The following is a 22,653-nucleotide window of genomic DNA, read 5'->3' as shown; positions in this document are numbered from 1 at the left end:
GGATTTTGAAAATTTTGGGAAAGTCTTAATTTCCTCTTTTCCCCCCACTGCACACACTTTCAAAAACGATGCTACGTGCCTGAACATGCTTCATTAAACTGGCTATTATAGAAGTTTCTTACGGCTTTCTATTAGGAGCCTACATATTATATCCGTTTCGATTGTGTAATTGTGTAATGGTCTAAACCACAAATTTTAAATCAACAAGACTATATTATATGATGATAACAGGGACGTTTATACAAATATATCTAAATAAGTATATTTAAAAATATTATATACATTTATATACATGTATGTCCCGGGTGATAATAAACAGACCTGATAGGGATGTTTAGGTTTAGGGCGCTCGACGATCTCTTCTCTATCAGTCCAGAAGGAAAAACCGGTGGAATTTTGGATCTTCACTGTTGTCTCGTCAGTAACAATGACGTCCTGAAATTGTTCATGATTGTTGATACAGTGATGCGCTAAGTCCAATCTCTTTGGTCTACTAGCGACTCTGACTTGTTGGCAGTACTTCACTGTGCACCTTTCCCATCCCATTTTCTGCCGCGCTCTTTTAACTGTACACTCACTGACGGTGATACCAAACCGTCCACGAACCAAACGAGACACCCCTGATACAGACCTCTCACGATCATTTGTCATCACATTGTCTATAAAACGTCAATGTTCCTCTGTCAATTTGTACCGGGGATCCTGAGCATTTCGACGATTCTGGTCTTCAATATGCTGCCCGCCGTTTGTCCTGTACCTCTTCGAAAATAAGGTTATGCCTGGCCGGGAAACTAGCACATTGTCCTCCCTCATAATTGTTTCACGGATTTTAGAATTCTTATATCCATTTTCACTTAAACTAACAATCCTTGCCGTATGTTCTGTAACGTTTCTGGGTTCAGGTATTCGGCTGCTCTGCCTGAGCAATTTAAGAAATACGTAAATAAACTACAATTTTCTCAATCAAATATTTTAATCAATAATATCTACAACATCCCACTCTATTATGGAGCGCGCGCGCTTTCCATTAACCCTAACAGCTATCACAAGCTAATACAATAACCAAAATCAAGCCTCGAAAGCCTTATTCGGGCACATAAGACTCATCCTAATATCAAGGGTTTGTCCTCACCTATTACGAAGTGAACACCTTCAGCTTCAGATTGCAACTGCCTAACAACCTCCGTTGTAGCCGCTATCACAACCCACGTGATCAATTAGGATCGAAAGGGAGTGATAAACCGGAAGCGCTTCTTAGTCAGCTCCAGTAAACAGAATGTGATAAATGATCTCGATTCCGACACATTTTGTTTCAGTACGGTGAAATTCGAGTCATAGGATTTACGTCATCCAATTTGTCGGCAATTAAAATATGTGTGTTCACTCTACGATTGCAACAACAAATGACAGAATTACAAAGTACATGTGTATTTCGAACATATAAGGGCAGAGCTTACAGGCGGTGAGATAAAAGACGGGTCTGTTTCACGCTTCAGCGCGCAGAATGGACCCAAAAACTAAACCCCGAGTAAACTCAAAGTAAACCCCTTGTGGACGCAAATTCTCAGAAAGTAAACCCAGATTAAAGCCCAAATAAACCCAGAAATTAAACCCAGGGTTTACTTGGGGTCTACTCTGGTCTGATCGGTACTGTATCTTATGACAACTCTAATACTTTCTTAAGATATGTAAACCGAAGGTATCTTGGACATGTCATATGTTAAAATGAATCATATATTGACTTAATTTCCTTTCTAAAAATAAGAATATTAACAAATATAATGTGCAAATAGTATTGTGAATGTCTGTTACATGTATATATATACTAAGGTCGTCTTTGATTCATCAAAGATTTTTATTGATTTTCGTATTACCCATTACATTTTTATACGTTTAGTAATATGCATGCCTTATATATATATATATATATATATATATATATATATATATATATATATATATATATATATATATATATATATATATATATATATATATATATAAATTTAATCACCATTTGAAATTTGTTTTAGTGAGCCATGTTCATCTTACTAAGAATCGTAATTCGCCGAGACAGAGTTTCAAACACTCATACAGAGCCGCTCAAAAGATTCAGTCGCTCTCTGCCGTTTTGCCGACTTCCAATGCACACCTCATCAACCCCAACAATTGATGTATTACATTTTTTTGTATATCATTCAATAGAAATTATTTTGGAATGCTGTCAACTTACATACACCAAGAGAGAGAGAGAGAGAGAGCGAGAGAGAGAGAGAGAGAGAGCGTCTTATTACTTCACACTATGCACAGTTACACATCAAAATAGCCCCGTCTTTAGTACTTCATCGTTACATTTAGTCGTGTTTTCCTTTTCTATGTTGAGTCTAAATATCAATAAAAAAATAAGTCAACCAATTATTGTTATATGTAAAAACTTTTTATTATGCATATTCTCAAACAACGAAATTATCTCTGATAAAGAAGAAATCCAGAGAAGCTGTTCCCCCCGTACTGTAAACGTTGTCGTGGGTCAGCTTTCGCGCTTGGATGAGACATGACCCACACGTGGTCTCCTTTGCTGAGGGATACAATGGCCATGTTACTGCTCATGTTTAACTGATTGGGGATTATTCCAGAAACTGCTTCTACCGTCACCCGGTTGTTAACAGTGATAAAAAACGAGGCTGTAGTGCTTCGAGTTGGTTCCAAAGAAAGAAAGAACACGTATGTTCCATCGACGGGAGCAACAAAGTGGCCGCTGTACTTTTGGTACCCACCGCCAATGTTAAACAGGACCTGGTTGTATTTTACGACTTGTGACGGATGTGTTATTCGTTGACCAGTTTCATCGTGAAAGGCAGTGAAAGCTATATGTTCTGTGAATACAGAAAAAAGCGGTTTGCAAATTTAGATTAGAATAGCCTGTCTCTTGAAATACATGATTAACAAGCACATTGTATATACATATATATATTCATTCTCAATAATTGAATGAATTATAATATCGTATTTTTTCGAAGCATATGATTGGTCGATTGCTGTCACATGACCGTGCTATAAATTCTGTCACATCTGACTAAAATAGAAAACTTATAAACCTCACAATATTAGAAATAGATTTTCATGACAAAATAATTGTTTTGACATGAGCAACATTGTGACATTACATAGCGAAATCAACGCCTTTACATTATGATGCAAATATTTTACTGTTACTGTTATACATTTGAAGAGAATTAGTTTTTGATTTATTATAAAAGAACAATTTTAGCCTTCTGACATCGGTCAATACAGAGTTTGATAGACCTGATAATGATGAGAGTATATCAACTTTGGCCTTCTCCTTGGATATACTTTCATCAGGTCGATAAAACCATGTTTTGACCTCATCAAAAGGTTATAATTGTATAATGTTTCATTCAATTCAACAATGAAGAAAAAAGGGGAGGGGGGGGGGGTAAGGTAGCGCAAATGCCCATTTGATTTTTTCGTATAAAACAATTTTAATTTTTTTTTCAATTTAATCTATTTCATAATGTTATAATATTAGTTTGCAAAAGTACAATTTCTTTTTATATTCAGTTTTTAATATTTTAACAAACGGTAAAGAAAAATTATTAAAACGTTCAATTGTTGATAAACAACATATTTTTAATGTATAGTGGGTCATCTCTCCACTTTTTTGTTGATAGAAATCGGGTTGTTTTAACAAACGGTAAAGAAAAACTATTGACTATAGTTTTGGTGATGTCGAACCCACAACATAAAAATCCTAGTTATATAAGGTTATCTTTTGTCTGGTGCTCTAACCATTGAGTCATTTCAGTCACAAGAAAGTTCGCTATTTAAATGCTATCTGTGACTTTGGCAACAAATTTACGGACTTTTATTGTTTTTTTTAAAACGTTCAATTGTTGATATACAACATATTTTTAATGTATAGTGGGTCATCTCTCCACTTTTTTGTTGATTGAAATCGGGTTGTTTTCTATTAGACTTTATGAGAATATGGGGAAAAATATGAAGCACAGACCCGCTCTATGAAAAAAGGCATTGAAGTAAAGTAAAAAATTTACTTTTTTGAGGTTTTTAACCGGGTTTTCCAACGGAAAAATCCGGTTATTAAAATGGTGAAAATGGCGGGCGGGCGGCTGCCAAAAGGGTACCCTCATTGTACGGATAACTCCTCCTACAGTTTTCAAGATAGGAAGTTGTTCTTTTGCAGATCAATTGTACATATATCAGAGGTGTGCATATTGCTAGGATTTTGATTTCCGATAATTTATCGAAAAAATACCAGCTTTTGAACTTAGTCATTTTTTGGCAAAATATTGCATATAGGGTACCCTCATTGTACGGATAACTCCTCCTACAGTTCTCAAGATAGGAAATTGTTCTTTTGCAGATCAATTGTACATATATCAGAGATGTGATTATTGGTAGGATTTTGATTTCCCATAATTTATCGAAAAAATACCAGCTTTTGAACTTAGTCATTTTTTGGCAAAATATTGCATATAGGGTACCCTCATTGTACGGATAACTCCTCCTACAGTTCTCAAGATAGGAAATTGTTCTTTTGCAGATCAATTGTACATATTTTAGAGGTGTGCATATTGGTAGGATTTTGATTTCCCATAATTTATCGAAAAAATACCAGCTTTTGAACTTAGTCATTTTTTGGCAAAATATTGCATATAGGGTACCCTCATTGTACGGATAACTCCTCCTACAGTTCTCAAGATAGGAAGTTGTTCTTTTGCAGATCAATTGTACATATTTTAGAGGTGTGCATATTGGTAGGATTTTGATTTCCCATAATTTATCGAAAAAATACCAGCTTTTGAACTTAGTCATTTTTTGGCAAAATATTGCATATAGGGTACCCTCATTGTACGGATAACTCCTCCTACAGTTCTCAAGATAGGAAGTTGTTCTTTTGCAGATCAATTGTACATATATTAGAGGTGTGCATATTGGTAGAATTTTGATTTCCGATTATTTATCGAAAAAATACCAGCTTTTGAACTTAGTCATTTTTGGGCAAAATGTTGCATATACATGTAGGGTACTCCATTTCACTGGATAAGGGTTGACATGGATTATGGATACAGTTTACATAAAAGAAAACCCGGTTTGCTGTCACATTGACAGCTTTTCACTTGTGATACGTATAAGCCAGTTAAAATCAACACAATCCAAGTATTATACATATTTATTGGTTCCAAATCGATGATATGTTAAATATATTGTTTTGAATGATTTTTTAAAAAAATATTATATTTGTTGACATTTATATTTTTCAGTATCATATCCGTCCTTGTATAGGCATTTCATACGCCTTACCCACTATCATCTTTCGCAAAAAATCACAAAAATAAGTACTTGTAATCATTTGTATATCAAATGAATCAAAATCATCTTACTTGTTATAATTAAGTGTCTTCTTTAAAACAACACTTTGGAATAAGATTACAGCTTTGATACAATTTATTATCTATATTCAATTAAAAAAGAAAAAAAGGAAATAAAATAAAAAAAAAGAAAAGAAAAAGAAACAAGAAAGAAAGAACCCAATAAACAAAGTAGTGAAGATATCTTACTTTGTCGCTCTTTCATCGTTCTTTGGACATCTTTCATTTCTCTTTGAAGATTTGCAATCATATGTAAAATATGATGTGAATCATCCTGGGATTTTCTTTGTACAATCTAGAAATATAATTGAACTATTTTATTTCGGATTTGATAGTTTTTATATCTTAAAATATATATTTTATAACTGCAAGTTTAATCGATCAATTTTAAAACCAATACCTTACTTTTAATCTGTTCGCCGTGGGTACTTGATACTATACACACCACACAAACAAAGCAGAATATAATAACGATTCTTCTGGAAAAAAAACAACCCATTTAAACCGCGTAAATGTATATTGTAAAGATGATTTATTTACAAGAATAAAAAAATCTTTAATTTTTTTTTTTTGAGAAACCCCACTAAATTACCGAAAACCCCCATTTATTATATCACAGAATCCCATTAAAAAATCGGATTATTATAACTAAGGAATGAATTCAATAGTTATAAGTTTTATACGATATAAAATGGTTTGCGGCAGTTTACGCTTTATAAACCGCGAAGCGGGTTATATAAATGCATAAACTGTTATAAACCATTTTTATCGTATAAAACTAATGAATACTGAATTTATCGCTTCTAATTTATTTTTTTTTAAATTTTTATTTCACTTTTAAAATGAAATCAACAAAATTCAAACGCTATGTCCGACGGATTCATACGTTTTTGACGTTAGTCTTACTATGACGTAGGCAACATTCATCACACGATATAAAATAATTTTTCAGCCAATCAGAAAGCGCGTTACAACCAGATTTAATTATTAATGTACGCATATATATATATATATATATATATTTATATATGCGCACTTTTTGAATCCTGTTTTGACTTCTACCCTTTCCTAAATAATGAAACATAATCCAAAAACAAAAACCGATATGTACAGTATCAATGCTTCTGGGGTTTTTTAAAAACATTTTTGGATTCCCATTCCTTGTCATTATAGTTTCAGAGCCTTTGACTGGAAATCAAACGCCCTAAAATATTTTCTAAGGGGAATAACTCGTTAACGGAAGAAGAATTTTATAGTTTATGAAACGTTTTATATTATACAAATATTGACTGGGGTTGAGGGCAACATTGATTATATTAGCTCCCGAGGGACGAAATATAGCCCGACGCGAAGACACAGTCAACATTTGTTTTGTTATATGAAGAAACAAACCAAAATTTAAGAAAGTAATTGAAAATAGATCGCCGTAATTTTCTCAGCTCAACAAAAAATTCATGAATTCAATTTTGTGAAAAGTTCACTTCCAAAATATCCCCAGCATCAAACGGTCACTGGTGATATTCGACCGACCTTAAGAATTAAAATGCAGATGTTCTATCTGATTTTACTTTACAGTAATTCGTAAGTCTTTATATCCGTTATGATAACACACCGTCGCATTGCGCGCACGTTGTTTACTTGCATTGACTGTCTATTATGACGTCACCTTGTCTTGGAGTTGCGAAGAGTTATTTACGTCATCGTTTACGAATCAACAAATCAGAGGCGATTATTTGAAATAGAGGGAATATTCTCTAGATATTATTCCTAGCCGGTCAATATCAAAAAAAATATTGACCGGTCAATATTTTTCGGACGAGCTAATATAAAAGTTAGTGACTATTTGTCTATTTAGAGTTATATAGTGAGAATATACTACTAAATATAACAATGTGTTTTGTAAACTTTATAACACCTGGAACTTTGAGCAAAATCCGTTTAGATATATGAGCAAGATATGAAGCCTCAAAGTTCGCGTCTAGGAAAAAAAATAAGAATAAAAATAATCTTAACCTGCAGAATAAGTAGTAGGTTTTCCGTGAAACGAAAGACTTTAATAAGAATGAATTCTCAACATTTATATTTACTCAATATCTTTTTATCATTATAAAGCAGTGATGACTAAACAGTCATACTTACCCAGATGCTTCCTTCATTGTTATGCAGTGAGGTCTAACAACTTCAGTTAACCAGTTCAGCAAAGGACGGACACTTATATACCATTGCACACGGATACTTCTCCCATCCCTGCTTATGTTGATGCCAAATGTTGCAAAAATTATATAAAAGCTATAATTGACAAAATAAAACATCTGGCACGTTTGAATACTACAGAATATTGATATGAAGCCCAATCGTTCAAATGACTTTGAACCATTTCCTGTAGTGTTTCAAATTATTATAGATTTTGACAGCTCATTTAATTTTACTCGAAACTATATATTATATTACAAGAACATATATTGTAATGTTATTTCTATGGCACGCCATTTTACATGCGACATTTGTTAATTATCAATATATGTAGGAAAGAGGCGATAGTTTTGCGTGTGCCAAGTCGATTTCCAATAAAATATGTTTACACCATACAAAATGTTTCTCTACGTCCTTATTTAATTATTAATACATTATTACTTTAAGCATCGTCAGAAACATACGAACAGTGCTGCATTCTTTTACAGACATAGGGTCAAAATGTGTTCATTAACTGTAATTTAATACCCCACTTACCAATAAGAACAGAAATTTTTGTGTGAAGATTATAAAACATACTTTGTTGATATTCGTTGTGCTTTTTAATTGAAACAATAACTTGGTTGGTCATATTTTTCATCACAAAAGTGAAAAGAAACCAATTATGAATCAGATACTTGTCTCGTTATTATGATAAATTTACTAAAATTTACAACTGATTTTCAAGAAAGAAGAGTTTATAGTGTTGTACCGGGGGGATGACGGTGTGTAAGACAAGCTGTCTATAACTCAACAAGCATTCTGAGAGTATTGCATAAGCAATACACGTCCCCTACCGGTTTGTAGAAATTTGTGAAAACAATGCATGCCGACTCAATAGACCAACCTAATAACGAACCCGATTGTAATAATACAAAAAACCCTGTCGATTAAATTGACAACATTATGCTTGAAACTATTTTACAGAACTTGTTTGTTTGTTAGAAACAATAAAAGGAATGGTCTAAGTAATGCACGATATTATTACTGACTACATACTTTCCTCGTTTATTCAATACACACCGAACACGATAAGGAACCCGAACATTCAAAAAATGGAATATAAAAAATTAGTTTTCTCAAAAATACGTCAACCAGATGCTACACAAGTGTAAACTTTATCTGTAGTTTGACATTTTGAATCTGTTCAACAAATTTCACATTATTCCTCAAACACATAAAGAAAAAAAGTGTGGAAAACTGAGGTGGGACAGACAGACGGACGGACAGACAGACGGACGGACGGACAGAGAGACAGACGGACGGACGGACAGAGAGACAGACGGACGGATGGACGAACGCAGAGGAAAGCTATAGTTCCCTCCAGTGAAAACCAGTAGGGGACTAATAAACTTTCAACACATCACACAGACCCTTAAACGTGCTACTACACATGCGACTTCCTTATTCAGCTTAATTGACTACTGTCACTCGATGGAGATGGCCGGAGATTGTCGCTTACCAGATAAGTCCAATATCGTTCTAGATTCTTGATAGTAAATTAAATAATGTATAATTTAATTTTGTGGTGCTATTATATTAAAACCTTTACAAAATATTATCGTTTAGTGTATTTTCATTTCGTAGATCTTTATCAATTCTTTGGTTATCGACAAGAGTTTCATGGCCGATTTCTAAAAACTAAAAAACGAGCATTCTGAGAGTATTGCATAAGCAATACACGTTTCTTACCGGTTTGTGAAAATTGTGAAAACAATGCACTGTTATGCAGATTATCGAACCCGAACATTAAAAAATTGGAATATAAAAAAAATAATTTTCTCGAAAATGTCAACCAGACGCTACAAAAGTGTAAACTTGATCTGTAGTTTGACATTTTGAAGCTGTTCAGCAATTTTCATATTATTCCTCAAACGCATAAAGAAAAAAAAAGTGTGGACAGACAGACAGACGGACGGACAGACAGACGGACGCAGATGAAAGCTATAGTCCACTCCGGTGAAAACCGGTAGGGGACTAATCACACGAAAAGTAGGTGAATGGGGCATTGTAAACTATACACCTGTAAGTTTCTGACATGTGATGGTGCGGCATGCACATGGTACGGAAGATCAACCATTTGCAGGAAATTGGCTGGGGAATGTTATGGGCAGCGGAAAGGGCAAAAAATACATTTTAACAAAATCAACGATAAACTAAATTCAGCAATCTAAAATAATATTATCAATGACCATAAGTGCAAAACCAACAGTACTTTTTGCAAGATAAAAGTACATAAAATTAACCAAAGATATCTAAATACAAATCAAGCACAAAAAGTAAAACCAACAGACATAAATGTAAAACGAATATACATCAACATGAAACAAGCGGACGCACAAATAAACGCCAGGTGGCGTTTTTGCGAAGCAATATGCGTCATCGATTATTGGAATCTGCGATGGTTCGCACCTATTCTGTTTCGCCTTGAGATGTTTTGAACCTGCCTCGGAGCGAAACATCTCACTGTATTACAATGTAATGTAATGGAGTGTTAATGTAATTACAAATGTATATATAGTTAGCATAGATCTATTTTGGGATATGCTTGAACTCTACATTACCCAACTGCATCCACTATTTAAATACGATTTTTACCAGTCTTATTCTTATAGCAAAAGTAGGGTTTAATATTATTTCCATTCCCATATTTATTATGATTTATTGAAAATTTATAAATATATTTTAATGACCTATGTATACTCGTACATTTGATCCAAATATTCATATTCTGATAAAAATCGTATGCATATTCAACTATCGTACAGTCAGTCTATCAGAAAAAACGTCATTTAATTGTTATCCATAAACAGGATGATATACAAAAATCTGAAATAAACATTTTCAAAATGCTTCAAGACACATGTACATTGTAAATTAAAACTAGAGATACTGTGAGGAAGCTCACAATTGATACCCCCCGCTTAGAAACATTTAATATTTAAACATTTAGAATTATTGGTATACTAAGCCGGATTTTCCTCAATCGACCTTGGGTCAATGTCATGACACACCCTTAGGTCATAAGCAAAGGTTGTGTGAAGTAAAAACTTCAAATTTTTCCCCATACGAAAGATATGGACCGGACACGAATTTTGTATTTTTTCTGCCAGTGACCTTGACCTTTCCCAAATGACCTTGGGTCAAGGTCATGACACATCCTTAGGTCATAAGCAATCTTTTCGTGAAGAAAGAAAATTAAATAATTTTCCATAAGGAATCAATGGACCAGACACGAATTTTGCAACTCTTTCTGCCAGTGACCTTGACTTTTCCCGAATGACCTTGGGTCAAGGTCATGACACATCCTTAGGTCATAAGCAATCATTGTCTGAAGTAAAAACTTCCAATGTTTCCCCTTAAGAAAGATATAGACCAGACACAAATTTTTCTTTTTTTTTCTGCCAGTGACCTTGACCTTTCCCAAATGACCTTGGGTCAAGGTTATGACACATTCATAGGTCATAAACAATCTTTGTGTGAAGTAAGAACTTCCAATGTTTCTCCATAAGAAAGATATGGACCGGACACGAATTTTGCATTTTTTCTGCCAGTGGCCTTGACCTTGCCCGAATGACCTTGGGTCAAGGTCATGACACACCCTTAGGTCATAAGCAATCTTTGTGTGAAATAAGAACTTCCAATGTTTCTCCATAAGAAAGATATAAACCGGACACGATTGCACAGACAGACGGACGGACAGACGGACAAGGTGATTCCTATATACCCCCCCCCCCAAAAAAAAACTTTGTTTGCGGGGGGTATAATTAAGTTTATGTATCAGAATACTTCAAGATTATCGACATGAATACCGTCATGTCTTATATTTTCTTCAAACTACTTGTACAGGCAATGCACAAGACTGTAGGGAAATAAATCAAACTTCGTTATAGAAAACACTGTATGCATTAGTTAATGCATATTTTGATGATAACAATTTATACAAAATTTTTACTTTATGACTTTTTGTTTCCGTCAGGCTAAGGCACATCTATATAGATAATTATAGCAAACCAAAATTCACGTATCTATTCACGTAATGTCATCATTTGTTGCATTTCGTATCACTTTAATTTTACTGGGTGGAAGTAATGCAAACTATACAACTTGACATCTTTGTAAATTTTGTGTTTACTGCCATCCGGTAAATAAAAAAATTACTGGAAAAAAAACAGTCGGATAAAAATAAAATTGATAACGATTAAGTTTGACTTTTGCTATAAGAATTTAAATTTTTTATTACATTTATATCAATTTTATAAGACTGGTAAAAATCGTAGTTAAATAGTGGATGCAGGAGGGGGGGGGGGGTGGGAGGGGAGTAATGTAAAGATCAACCAGATAATTTATGTAATTAAATGATCCCCAAAATAGAGCTATACTATCTATATAATATTATACAAATATTGACTGGGGTTGAGGGCACCATTGATTTTATTAGCCCCCGAGGGACGAAATATTGCCCGACGCAAAGCGGGCTAATATAATCAATGTTGCCCAAAAACACAGTCAACATCTGTTTTGTTATATGAAGAAACAAACCAAAATTTAAGAAAGTAATTGAAAACAGATCGCCGTAATTTTTTCAGCTCAACAAAGAATTCACGAATTAAATTTTGTGCAAAGTTCATTTTCAAAATATCCTCCGCATTAAACGGTGACTGGTGATATTCCGCCGACAGTAAGAATTAACATACAGATGTTCTACCTGATTTTCCTTTACAGTTATTCGCAAATCCTTATATTCGTTATGATAGCAAACCGTCGCATTGCGCGTCCGTTGTTTACTTGCCTTGACCGACTGTCTATTATGACGTCACCTTGTTTTTGAATCGCAAAAGGTTATTTACGTCATCGTTTACAAATCAACAAATCAGAGGCGATTATTTGAAATAGAGGGAGTGTTCTCTAGATATTATTCCTAGCCGGTCAATATCAAACAAGAGGCCCATGGGCCACATCGCTCACCTGAGGAACAATAGGTATGATAAAATCAGCTTAATGGAGTCATAATACAAACTATCTGGACAATGTACAATAATACATGTAGATCCTGTATAAATAAAATCCATTTTCCCCTGGACATTCTTGTGTTTATAATCATTAGTCCCTTTTCTAACAGGATGATTTTATAGTCATATCATATGTTGAGTATTGCAGTTCTCAAAAAGATCCTTAACAATAGTTTATATATGGGATATAAACGTACATCAAACTCTGAACCTTCTCGTGAGGCCTAAGAATTGTCCTGGGGCCAAAGTCTTAACAATTGTAAAGAATCATCTAGCTGATTAGTTTCTGAGAAGATTTTTAAAGATCTACCCTATATATTCCTTTGTTAAACTTTGACACCCCCCCCCCCATTGTGGCCCCACCCTACCCCTGGGGATCATGATTTTCACAACCTTGAATCTACACTACCTGAGGATGCTTTCACACAAGTTTCAGCTTTCCTAGCTGATTAGTTTCTGAGAAGTAGATTTTTAATGGTTTACTATGTTTATTCCTATGTAAAACATCGACCTCCCATTGTGGCCCAAACCTACCCCCAGGGGTCATGATTTTCACAACCTTGAATCTACACTACCTGAGGATGCTTCCACTTTCAGCTTTCAGTTTCTGAGAAAAGAAGATTTTTAAAGATTTACTTTATATAATCATATGTTAAACTTCGACCCCCCCATTGTAGCCCCAACCTACCCCCAGGGGTTATTATTTTCACAACCTTGAATTTACACTACCTGAGGATGCATCCACACAAGTGTCAGCTTTCCTGGCTGAATAGTTTCTGAGAAAAAGATTTTTAAAGATTTACTGTATATATTCCTATGTAAAACTTCGATCCCCCATTGTGGCCCCACCCTACCCCCGGGGGTCATGACTTTCACAACTATAAATTTACACTACCTGAGGATGCTTTCACACAAGTTTCAGCTTTCCTGGCTGATTAGTTTCTGAGAAGAAGATTTTTAAAGATTTACTCTATATATTCCTATGTAAAACTTCGACCCACCATTGTGGCCCCACTCTACCCCGGGGGTCATGATTCTCACAACTTTCAATCTACACTACCTGATGATGCTTCCACACAAGTGTCAGCTTTCCTGGCCGATTAGTTTCTGAGAAGAAGATTTTTAAAGATTTACTTTATATATTCATATGTTAAACTTCGACCCCGCCATTGTGGCCCTACCCCCGGGGGTCATGATTTTTTCAACTTTGAATTTACACTACCTGAGCATACTTCCACACAAGTGTCAGCTTTTTCTGACCGATTAGTTTCTGAGAAGAAGATTTTTAAAGATTTACTGTATATATTCCTATGTAAAACTTCGATCTCCCATTGTGGCCCCACCCTACCCCCGGGGGTCATGATTTTCACAACTATGAATGTACATTACCTGATGATGCTTTCACACAAGTTTCAGCTTTCATGTCTGATTAGTTTCTGAGAAGAAGATTTTTAAAGATTTACTCTATATATTTATTTGTTAAACTTCGACCCCCCCCCCCCCCCATTGTGGCCCGACCCTCAGGTGAGTTTACAATACAATAATTGTTAAAGTTGGTTTCTGGAAGAACAGACTTTGAAAATTTTCTTAATAAATATTGACAATTTCTTTACTTTTTTAATCTTTAGTTTTTAAGATCTGTGTACAAACATAGAATTGTGAGCAAATCTCTGTATCTTGATTATAAATCGAAGCGTAACACTCAAATATGGTTAGTAAATAGAAATTGTAAACAATTAAACACAAGAAACATGCACTATAACAAATAAAGAACACAATTTATTTTTTCGAAATGAATCATATATATATATATATATATATATATATATATATATATATATATATATATATATATACCTACATATTTCCGTCAGCGATATCAAACCCTATTTTAACTGAATAAACTCGAGAAAATGCCGAGCATCTCAACAAAACCTATTGCATTATTCTACATGTACCATTACGCAAAAGATAATGCCGAATTACCGATAGAATGAATTGTATTTCAGTACTTTTTTGATACATCAGATTTTGCTGAATTTGCGCAGGTAAACAGTTAACTGTTTGATTTACCGAAGTATCTGTTTGATTTGATACGTAAAAATCACGAAATACAGACGATAGTCTCCAAGTTACAAAGCATAAATAATGAAAACGAAACGAAAATCAGAACAAGCTAACACCAACGTCATGTGTGAAAACTGTCAACGCATTGAAATATTTAGCCTCAATTTACTTCACAAAATCGGCACCAATATATTTTGCATGTTTCCAAAATTTCCCTTCATACGCGAACTGTTGCATAACAAGCAAATTCATCATAGTCAGGTCGACCCTTTTTCGTATAATGTCATAGCTGCTTTAAACAAAGAGCCTCGTTTTAGAAGTATGGAATACGAGTCTTGGTAAAATGGGTATGCAAACCCGGGCCGTGGCAAAATAAAAGCCGGGGCAGATCGGCAATCGTCAGTTCCAAATACGCATTATTTTGCGGCATATTTACAGCGAATACAAATATTACTGGTCCATCAAATATCCTGAAATTTTAATGAGATTGGCAGATTAATAACTGCCAATCTTTTGTTTTGCCCAGGCCAAGTCTTGCCTACCCATTTTACCGGATGCCGAACGCGAAGCTGAAACACGCCTTTCCTTAATTATTAATTTCGTAATAACTCAGATTTGAAACAGAATTAGACCTTAATTTTTGCAATGTATATTTTCCTTCCCATAAGGATAATTTATGCTAAACTACGTTGAATTGAAATCAGTAGTTCTTGAGAAGAAGATTTTTAAAAATGCACCCCCCCCTTTTTCTACAGTTTCAAGGTTTTCTCCGCTTTGAATACAGATCGGACTTTTATTTCTGCAATTTATATTCGCCATCCCTTAAGGATGCCTTGTGCCAAATTTGGTTGAAATTGGATAAGCGGTTTTAGAGAAGAAGTTCAAAATGTAAAAAGTTTATAGACGGACGGACGGACAGACAGACGGACGACGGACAAAATGTGATCAGAATAGCTCACTTGAGCTTTCAGCTCAGGTGAGCTAAAAAATATTGACCGGTCAATATTTTTCGGACGAGCTAATATTACAATTATTGACTATTCGTCTATATAGAGTTATATATGGAGAATATAGTACTGAATATAACAATATACATTTGTAATTACATTAACATTCCCGAATTTTTCATAATGAAAATACAGGTAATATATACTACTGAATATAACAATATACATTTGTAATTACATTAACATTCCCGAATTTTTCATAATAAAAATACAGGTAATTCTCAAGTGAATGACAGGCTCTAATTGTTATCGCAACACAATTCACATCTCTTGTTCTGAACCATATAAAACGGCATGACTTCATAAAATTAGTAAATAAAAATCTTGGCGGTGTATGCATAAAAGAAAGCACTGTTTCAATGGGTTTTTTAAAAACATATTTCAATTCTTGTCTAGGTAATAATTAATTTCAGAGGAATAATAATACGAGAAAAATATCTACATACAGTAAGATGTGTCGCTCCGAGGCAGGTGCGAAACATCTCAGGGCGAAACAGAATAGGTGCGAACCATCGCAGATTCCAATAATTGATGACGCATATTGCTTCCAAAAAAACGCCACCTGGCCACATTCGAGGTGTAGATCTCAAGATTTTTAGAATACTTAGGGACCCTCACCTGAGAGCAAAGTGAGTGCCAGCCATCAAGAGAGACGATTGGAAGCCCACCAAACATTCAAGGATCTGCTCCAAACATTTTATAAAAAGTAAATAAAATTTTTTGAATATATATTAATGTATTTTTTGGAAATTTATAATCCTTAAAACAAGTGGTATGAGTGATAAAAATGAAAGTGTGTTTAAATTAGATTGGCGGCCGAATTTTCTTACAAATCGAATTAAAAAGCAAATTTCCAAAGTATTTTTTATCAAAGACAGTATCAACAATGAAAAATTTAATATAGATAATGTAAAGTCCATCCATGATACGTTTCATATTCCATAAAGTCAATATTTCGGTGATTAATGTAGATATAGTATAATTCACTGAATGTGCATTTCTGAAAACTGTTAAACATAATTTCACACAAAACTTATTGTACAGTAATTAATACACTCAATATTTTGGTTATATGCCAGCCTTCAAGGGATACACCAAACCAAGATTTTGTGCCAACAGTCTTTTCTCACCGAGCTGTTCCTGAAAGCATTCTGCTACAAAAAGTTCAACGTCACCAGAGGCTTCCTGAAAAAAAAGAGAACATTGCTAATTACGACTCCGCCCAAGTTCTTCTCTCCTTCAGCCGGGAAGAACCATTATGTGGAACATCCACACAAACAACAGTGCAATCTGTCTGCGAGATGGCCATACAAAGTGAAATCTCACTGCCAGTCATGACAGGTCTGATTGTGACAAACCAGTACCTAAAGAGTGTGTGCGACAAGACTGCTGAAACTTGTGCCGAGTTGAAACAAGAGCATCTTCGCTAGCCAAGGGTTTCTGATCCGCACCGCTTCTCACGAACCCTTGGCCTATCGTGCTATCAAAAGTCGGGATTTTTTACGTCACTTGATCTCTAAGCCTATTTATAAATCAGCCAATGAAAATTGCCGTACTTTAACATCACTATTTACAGTAATGGCGGCCTCGATAGACATAGACATGGGACTTTTGAAAGAACGGTTTAATATTCAGGATTTAAAACGTATTCAGCAAGTTGGAATTAGAGCAATATTAAGTGGAACAGATTTATTCGTAGGTTGTAAAACTGGAAGCGGGAAATCTCTTATATATGAAAGCATACCTCTGTTAATACCAGACTCGAGTGTACTCGTCATTGCACCATTGCAATCTATAATGAAGGAACAAACAGAAAGACTACAAAAGTTAGGATTTTCAGCTATGTGTGTCGGAGACGAAGAATTTAATGACCCTAGACTAACGAAAATGGTATGTGACTTTTTATTTGGGAGTCCAGAAGCGCTCTTGGGAGATAGAAAATGGCGCGAGAGGTTGCAGACACCCGAGTACCAGAGGAAAATTAAATTGATTGTGGTGGATGAAGCACATACAATTGTACAGTGGTAGGTCACTGTTTCTTTGAAAATTGGTATCAATTTAACCTCTACAAGTTACATATTTTAACCACTGTGAAGAAATTTAAAAGGGACAATGACATGGGGGGGTGACTGGGTATATTACTTGTTTTTTTTTTTTTAAGTGTTATCAGTGTGGTTCAATCGACATTCATAATTATTTCTTTTTTAAAAACTTTTCAGGGGGATCGGCAGTAAAGATGAAGAACCCTTCCGGGAATGGTTTTCCAGAATAGGAGAATTACGATCCATTTGCCCTAAAGTACCCATTGCTGCATTGACTGCAACTTCATCGGCTTCTCAAAGGAGGACGATTTTGAACAAACTATGTTTCAGTAAGCATTCTGAAGTGATTGCAGAATCTCCTGACAGAGAAAACATAAAAATAACATCTGTTCAAGTTCCCAATAATGAAGATTTACACACAACATTTGGTTGGCTAATTGATGGACTAAAGGCAGAGAAAGAATCCTTCCCAAGACATGTGATATTTTCTGAGACAATTCTTACAGTCTCTAAGATATACTCTGCTTTTGTTGATGTGCTAGGAAGTGATTGTAAATACGTTAATATGTTTCATAGCAAAACAAAAGAAACCCTGAAGGAAGAAATCCGAAAAGATATGACGCAGGATGGCCTTATCCGAGTTCTTATTTGCACAAACTCTGCGGGGATGGGGGTCAACTATTCCTTTTTAAGAAATGTAGTTCATTATGGATTGCCACACGAAATGGACACATTTGTGCAACAAATGGGTAGAGCAGGACGAACTGGTGAACTATCCCATGAACTTATATTATTCAAACTGCATAAAGGGATGTTAAAAAAAGTGGATACTGATCTTGTTCAGCTGGCAAAAGATACTCAATGCCGACGCAAAGTACGGTGCAATTCCTACCTGTGCATCAAGGATGACATCAACCCTTTACATAACTGTTGTGACGTGTGTGAAAAGGAATGCCAATGTGGTGGTGAATCATGCTCAGCAACGCACCCAGCACGTATGGAAAGGAAGATCTATTGTCCTAGTATGGAACGTACTGTATCAGACCAAGAACGTGTTCTTTTAAGAGACAAATTGAGGGCATTAAAGTTTTCGTTATCCATTTCCAACACATTGCTCTCATCTGAACTGATGCATGGCCTAACAGACGATGTGATTGAAGATATTGTGGCAAAATCTGACAAGCTTTTTTCTCCCTATGACATTTTGGCTACTATGCCCATTTGGTCATATGAATTTTCAGAGAAGATATGCACTATATTAAGTGATGTGTTCGGAGACATTGAGATGTATGACTTTGATGACAGTAATGATTCCGATTGATAAAAAACAATTGTAAATGTTATATAATTTTGACACTTAACTTTGTTCATTTAAATCCTAAACCTATGTTTTACCAAATGTACTTTTTTCAATCATATAAAAGCACAAAATTGTGATATTGAAAGAGGAATTTCTAAGATATTTGAGGGATCAAAATATTAAAGGTAAAATTCTTCAATGTAAAAAAGCGTTGGACTTCTAAATCAATTTAAAATCTCTTTCTTTGGTGCCAAAGATATCCTCTTTCGAGAAATCGAAGTGCAGCTATATTTCATTAGCAATGTTAAAGGTATAATTGCAAACTAAAAAAATAAATTACTTCAGTTGTAAGATTAATTCAGGAAAGTGGATTTAAACTCTGCTTGTTATATAATCAGTGATTCATACAGTTTAAAATTAATCACTTGATATTGCTCAATGAAATATTACCAGAATCTAGTAAGGTGTCAGTAAAAATTAAGAGAATGAGTACAATTTCTGACTTAAGTCTTTATTAAAGTGGTTCATGATACTATGGCCTGAGTTCTTCAAGAACACTTGAAAGTGCTCAACGTATATCCCGGTAATATAATCCATGATACATGTAATTCACAATGACCTAGCTTTTATATAAAAGTGTACAAAAATAATTTGTCAATCTGGTAAATTAATATGTTATAAACGAACTAGAGTAGATATTGATTTGCACACCTTACAAAGTGTCCCAAGTTTCAAATAAGTTCGAATTTAGCTCTTTGTTTTTGTGCACTTATCCATTTGTGGAATGCTGTAGGAACAACTCTTTGAAATGGATCTACAAAGTTTGCAAAAACTCCTTCACGACCTAATATTGTTTTCATGAGCTGCCCCTTTTCTGCCTCTTGTATAATTAAAGCGATGTCCATCACTTTGCTGACGGGTGGTCTTGCAGATCCAAAATGGGATCCACATTGTCGGATGATGTTTTGTTTAATGTCATCTTGTACTTGGCTTGAAACTGCAATAACTCTAGCACTGTCATATGTCACATTAGCACCTTGAGACCGTAACTTCTGCTTTATGGCATTAACATTCATTTCCACTAGTAAATCATTTGGCACATTTCTACCAATTCCCCCATTTGTGTTAGAACAACAATTCCATTTGTACTCGAAGGCTTGACGGGGGGAAAGTAGTGCATTTTCGTAAGCAAGAAATCTCCAAAGCCACAATCTATATTTTGTGTGATGGAATGCATCTGCAAGTAGCATTTCAAACTTTGCGTTGCGGAATATTCGATTGCCGTCTGCCATTTGATAGGCATCATTCGTGTCACGAAGAATTAATGAACATTTCATGAATGATGCTCTGGCTTCTGCAACACCGTCCTTGGTACAAGTGGTAGTTTCACCTTCTTGGGGAAAAAGTCCAGTTGTGGATACTTTGTAAATGCCTCTTAAAATGGCCCAGAGTTTTGTAACTTTTGCTACATTCAAACATGTACACTTTCTCTGCTGCATTGTAGCACGCCTGCATTTGGGAACTTTGGTTGTCCATTTCTTCCATTTCATTAGTTTCTAATAAACTAGTACCTATAATAGAATAAAATATATTCCCTTTAGATAACATATCCTGTAAGGCCAAAAAAACCATTTCTATTATATATACTAGTTAAGTACCGTAGGACATTTTAATGACAGTGTTATTATTATTTCTAAATTGTCGCAATTTCTCAACCTCAATAGTCAATTCATTTATATTTTTAACTGCAGATTTGCTCATCTATAAATGTATTAATCAAAGTAAATTTACCAGGTACAAGGACAGAATAACAATAATGGTGAAACTTTATAAAGTATAATGGAAATTAATTTGCATGTTATAAGCATGATCCACCCATCATTAAGCGTGTAATTTTTCACTCGGTTCTATTTATTATGCCTTAATGTATGTGATTATTGAGCTCGTGGTTATAGTTTAGTACCTTTCTTGATGTAGACTTCTAGAATGTGTCTTCCAATGGATTGAAGCCACCTAAGTTTGTCTTCATTTGACCATGTTGATAAGAGAGGGGGAGGCTTATTCTGCCTGGGGTCGGACTCCAGTTTTTCCATTCCAAAGTAATCCATGAATGCACTGCATATATATCCATCTAAAACATCCTCAACAAATGCAAAGTGTGCCCTGTCAAAAAAAGGTCTTATTCAACATACAAGTTGATTAATGCTGCCACAAGTTGATATTCCACAGCTACAACTGATCATGATTGCAGGTGCTCAAAAAAGAAATCGTAAGCAAATGCAAACAAATAAGATGAATCATGAAAACACAAAGATTATATTAGTACATTAATTTGCTAACTGGTAACTTTCATATTCACAAAGATATCCATTTACACAGGCATGTCCATATGTATTAGCAAAGTGAATAGGTAAGTATCATGTGATTTTTCATTGGAGGAAACAAAGAGGGAGATTGGTTTGACCTTGATTTTAGCTTTAACGATACCTGAATCTCTCTGTGACTGTGTCATGACCATGAACATCTCTTCTGTTGATAAGATTACGCAGCTGGAACAAAGATCCCTCATCTCTTGCTGACTGGCACTTGTAGAAGGTTTTTTATATTCCCTTCAAAGGAGATAAACTCTTTTGATAAAAACATGCACTTGTAAATGTTCATCAGTTATTTGAAAGTGTTTTTAAAGTTTTGTGAAAAATATGAGTAACGGTATCATTTTTTTCTAGATGATCATTAACTCATGCATAGTACTTAATCAACTTCATTACAAAGAAATATTTTTTTTTTAAAAAGAATAAAATGAAAACAGAAGCAAGACTGAATTATTTACAATAAATTGAATAATTAGTAAAACAAGGAAATGAAATTATGTTAGTATTAACATAAATAAGGCCACATCAATTTAATTTCTTTCTCATCGGGCTCATATTTAAACTCTGCCAATAATATTATAAAATTCATGCATCCAGGAAATTCTGATCTATTTCTGCCCTATTTTTTTGTACTTTAAATCGTTAAAAAAAGAATATTATTGTCCAGTCAAATTTATTTATGTTCTGTCTAAAGAATTACCCTATAAAAATAATAATTTTATTATCACCCACCAATACTTATTTTTCATCAGATTCTAAGTCTGACAAACAAGAAATTTAATTGGAGTGGCCCAACTTTAAATAAACACGATTGAAGTCTTTAACATTCAAGCCCACCTGATCACAATGAAAATTTAACAAAGTGATTCAACAAGATCTAAAACGCTAAAACAAACACTAAACACAATAAACAACAATATATAACAATAAACACTAAAATATTAATCACCTGAATTGAAATAGAAACTGAAATGAACAAGCCAACTCAAACTCTATTCTGCTCTACAAGTATACCACAAGTAAATTCATTATCCTGTGAAATCCCTCAGGCCTATGAATCACCCCTTTCAATCTATCAAAATCATTGGGAGAGTTCAACATAGCCAACTGGGCCGAGTAAGCACGCTCATTTGTAAGTACATCTCCTCCAAAAACCTTCTTTTTGATTACTTTTGGATCTTCACCTTGACTGTGGCTTATATAGTTG

General features: G+C 34.5%; 3 protein-coding genes across 3 annotated transcripts; 1 reads left to right on the top strand and 2 right to left on the bottom strand.

The window, feature by feature from the left end:
* Nucleotides 1-2,449: 2,449 nt before the first annotated feature.
* LOC117687006 (heavy metal-binding protein HIP-like) lies at nt 2,450-7,624 on the bottom strand. The gene is made up of 4 exons (XM_034463025.2): nt 7,554-7,624; nt 5,815-5,893; nt 5,604-5,709; nt 2,450-2,876 (listed from the first exon to the last, which is right to left on the bottom strand). Exons 1-4 carry the CDS (start codon nt 7,568-7,570, stop codon nt 2,467-2,469), a joined length of 612 nt encoding a protein of 203 aa, XP_034318916.2. The 5' UTR covers nt 7,571-7,624; the 3' UTR covers nt 2,450-2,466.
* Nucleotides 7,625-17,267: 9,643 nt separating this feature from the next.
* LOC117687005 (ATP-dependent DNA helicase RecQ-like) lies at nt 17,268-19,154 on the top strand. The gene is made up of 2 exons (XM_034463024.2): nt 17,268-17,756; nt 17,952-19,154. Exons 1-2 carry the CDS (start codon nt 17,311-17,313, stop codon nt 19,093-19,095), a joined length of 1,590 nt encoding a protein of 529 aa, XP_034318915.2. The 5' UTR covers nt 17,268-17,310; the 3' UTR covers nt 19,096-19,154.
* A 428-nt stretch (nt 19,155-19,582) lies between these two features.
* LOC117687004 (uncharacterized) lies at nt 19,583-20,607 on the bottom strand. The gene has a single exon (XM_034463023.2). It carries the CDS (start codon nt 20,571-20,573, stop codon nt 19,806-19,808), a length of 768 nt encoding a protein of 255 aa, XP_034318914.2. The 5' UTR covers nt 20,574-20,607; the 3' UTR covers nt 19,583-19,805.
* Nucleotides 20,608-22,653: the final 2,046 nt, after the last annotated feature.

Source organism: Magallana gigas, chromosome 1 (assembly GCF_963853765.1).
Source record: "Magallana gigas chromosome 1, xbMagGiga1.1, whole genome shotgun sequence".
Lineage (NCBI taxonomy): Eukaryota > Metazoa > Mollusca > Bivalvia > Ostreida > Ostreidae > Magallana > Magallana gigas.
This window is presented reverse-complemented; position numbering and strand designations above follow the sequence as displayed.

Bases quoted from the DNA above. Each gene is read 5' to 3' on its own strand.
- LOC117687005 (XM_034463024.2), top strand. From the start codon at position 17,311: ATGGCGGCCTCGATAGACATAGACATGGGACTTTTGAAAGAACGGTTT. The intron at 17,757-17,951 runs GTAGGTCACTGT...AAAACTTTTCAG, and splicing joins GCACATACAATTGTACAGTG to GGGGATCGGCAGTAAAGATG.
- LOC117687006 (XM_034463025.2), bottom strand. The intron at 5,710-5,814 runs GTATTGGTTTTA...TTATATTTCTAG, and splicing joins GCGAACAGATTAAAAGTAAG to ATTGTACAAAGAAAATCCCA. The intron at 2,877-5,603 runs GTAAGATATCTT...CTGTATTCACAG, and splicing joins AACGATGAAAGAGCGACAAA to AACATATAGCTTTCACTGCC.
- LOC117687004 (XM_034463023.2), bottom strand. From the start codon at position 20,573: ATGCAGCAGAGAAAGTGTACATGTTTGAATGTAGCAAAAGTTACAAAA.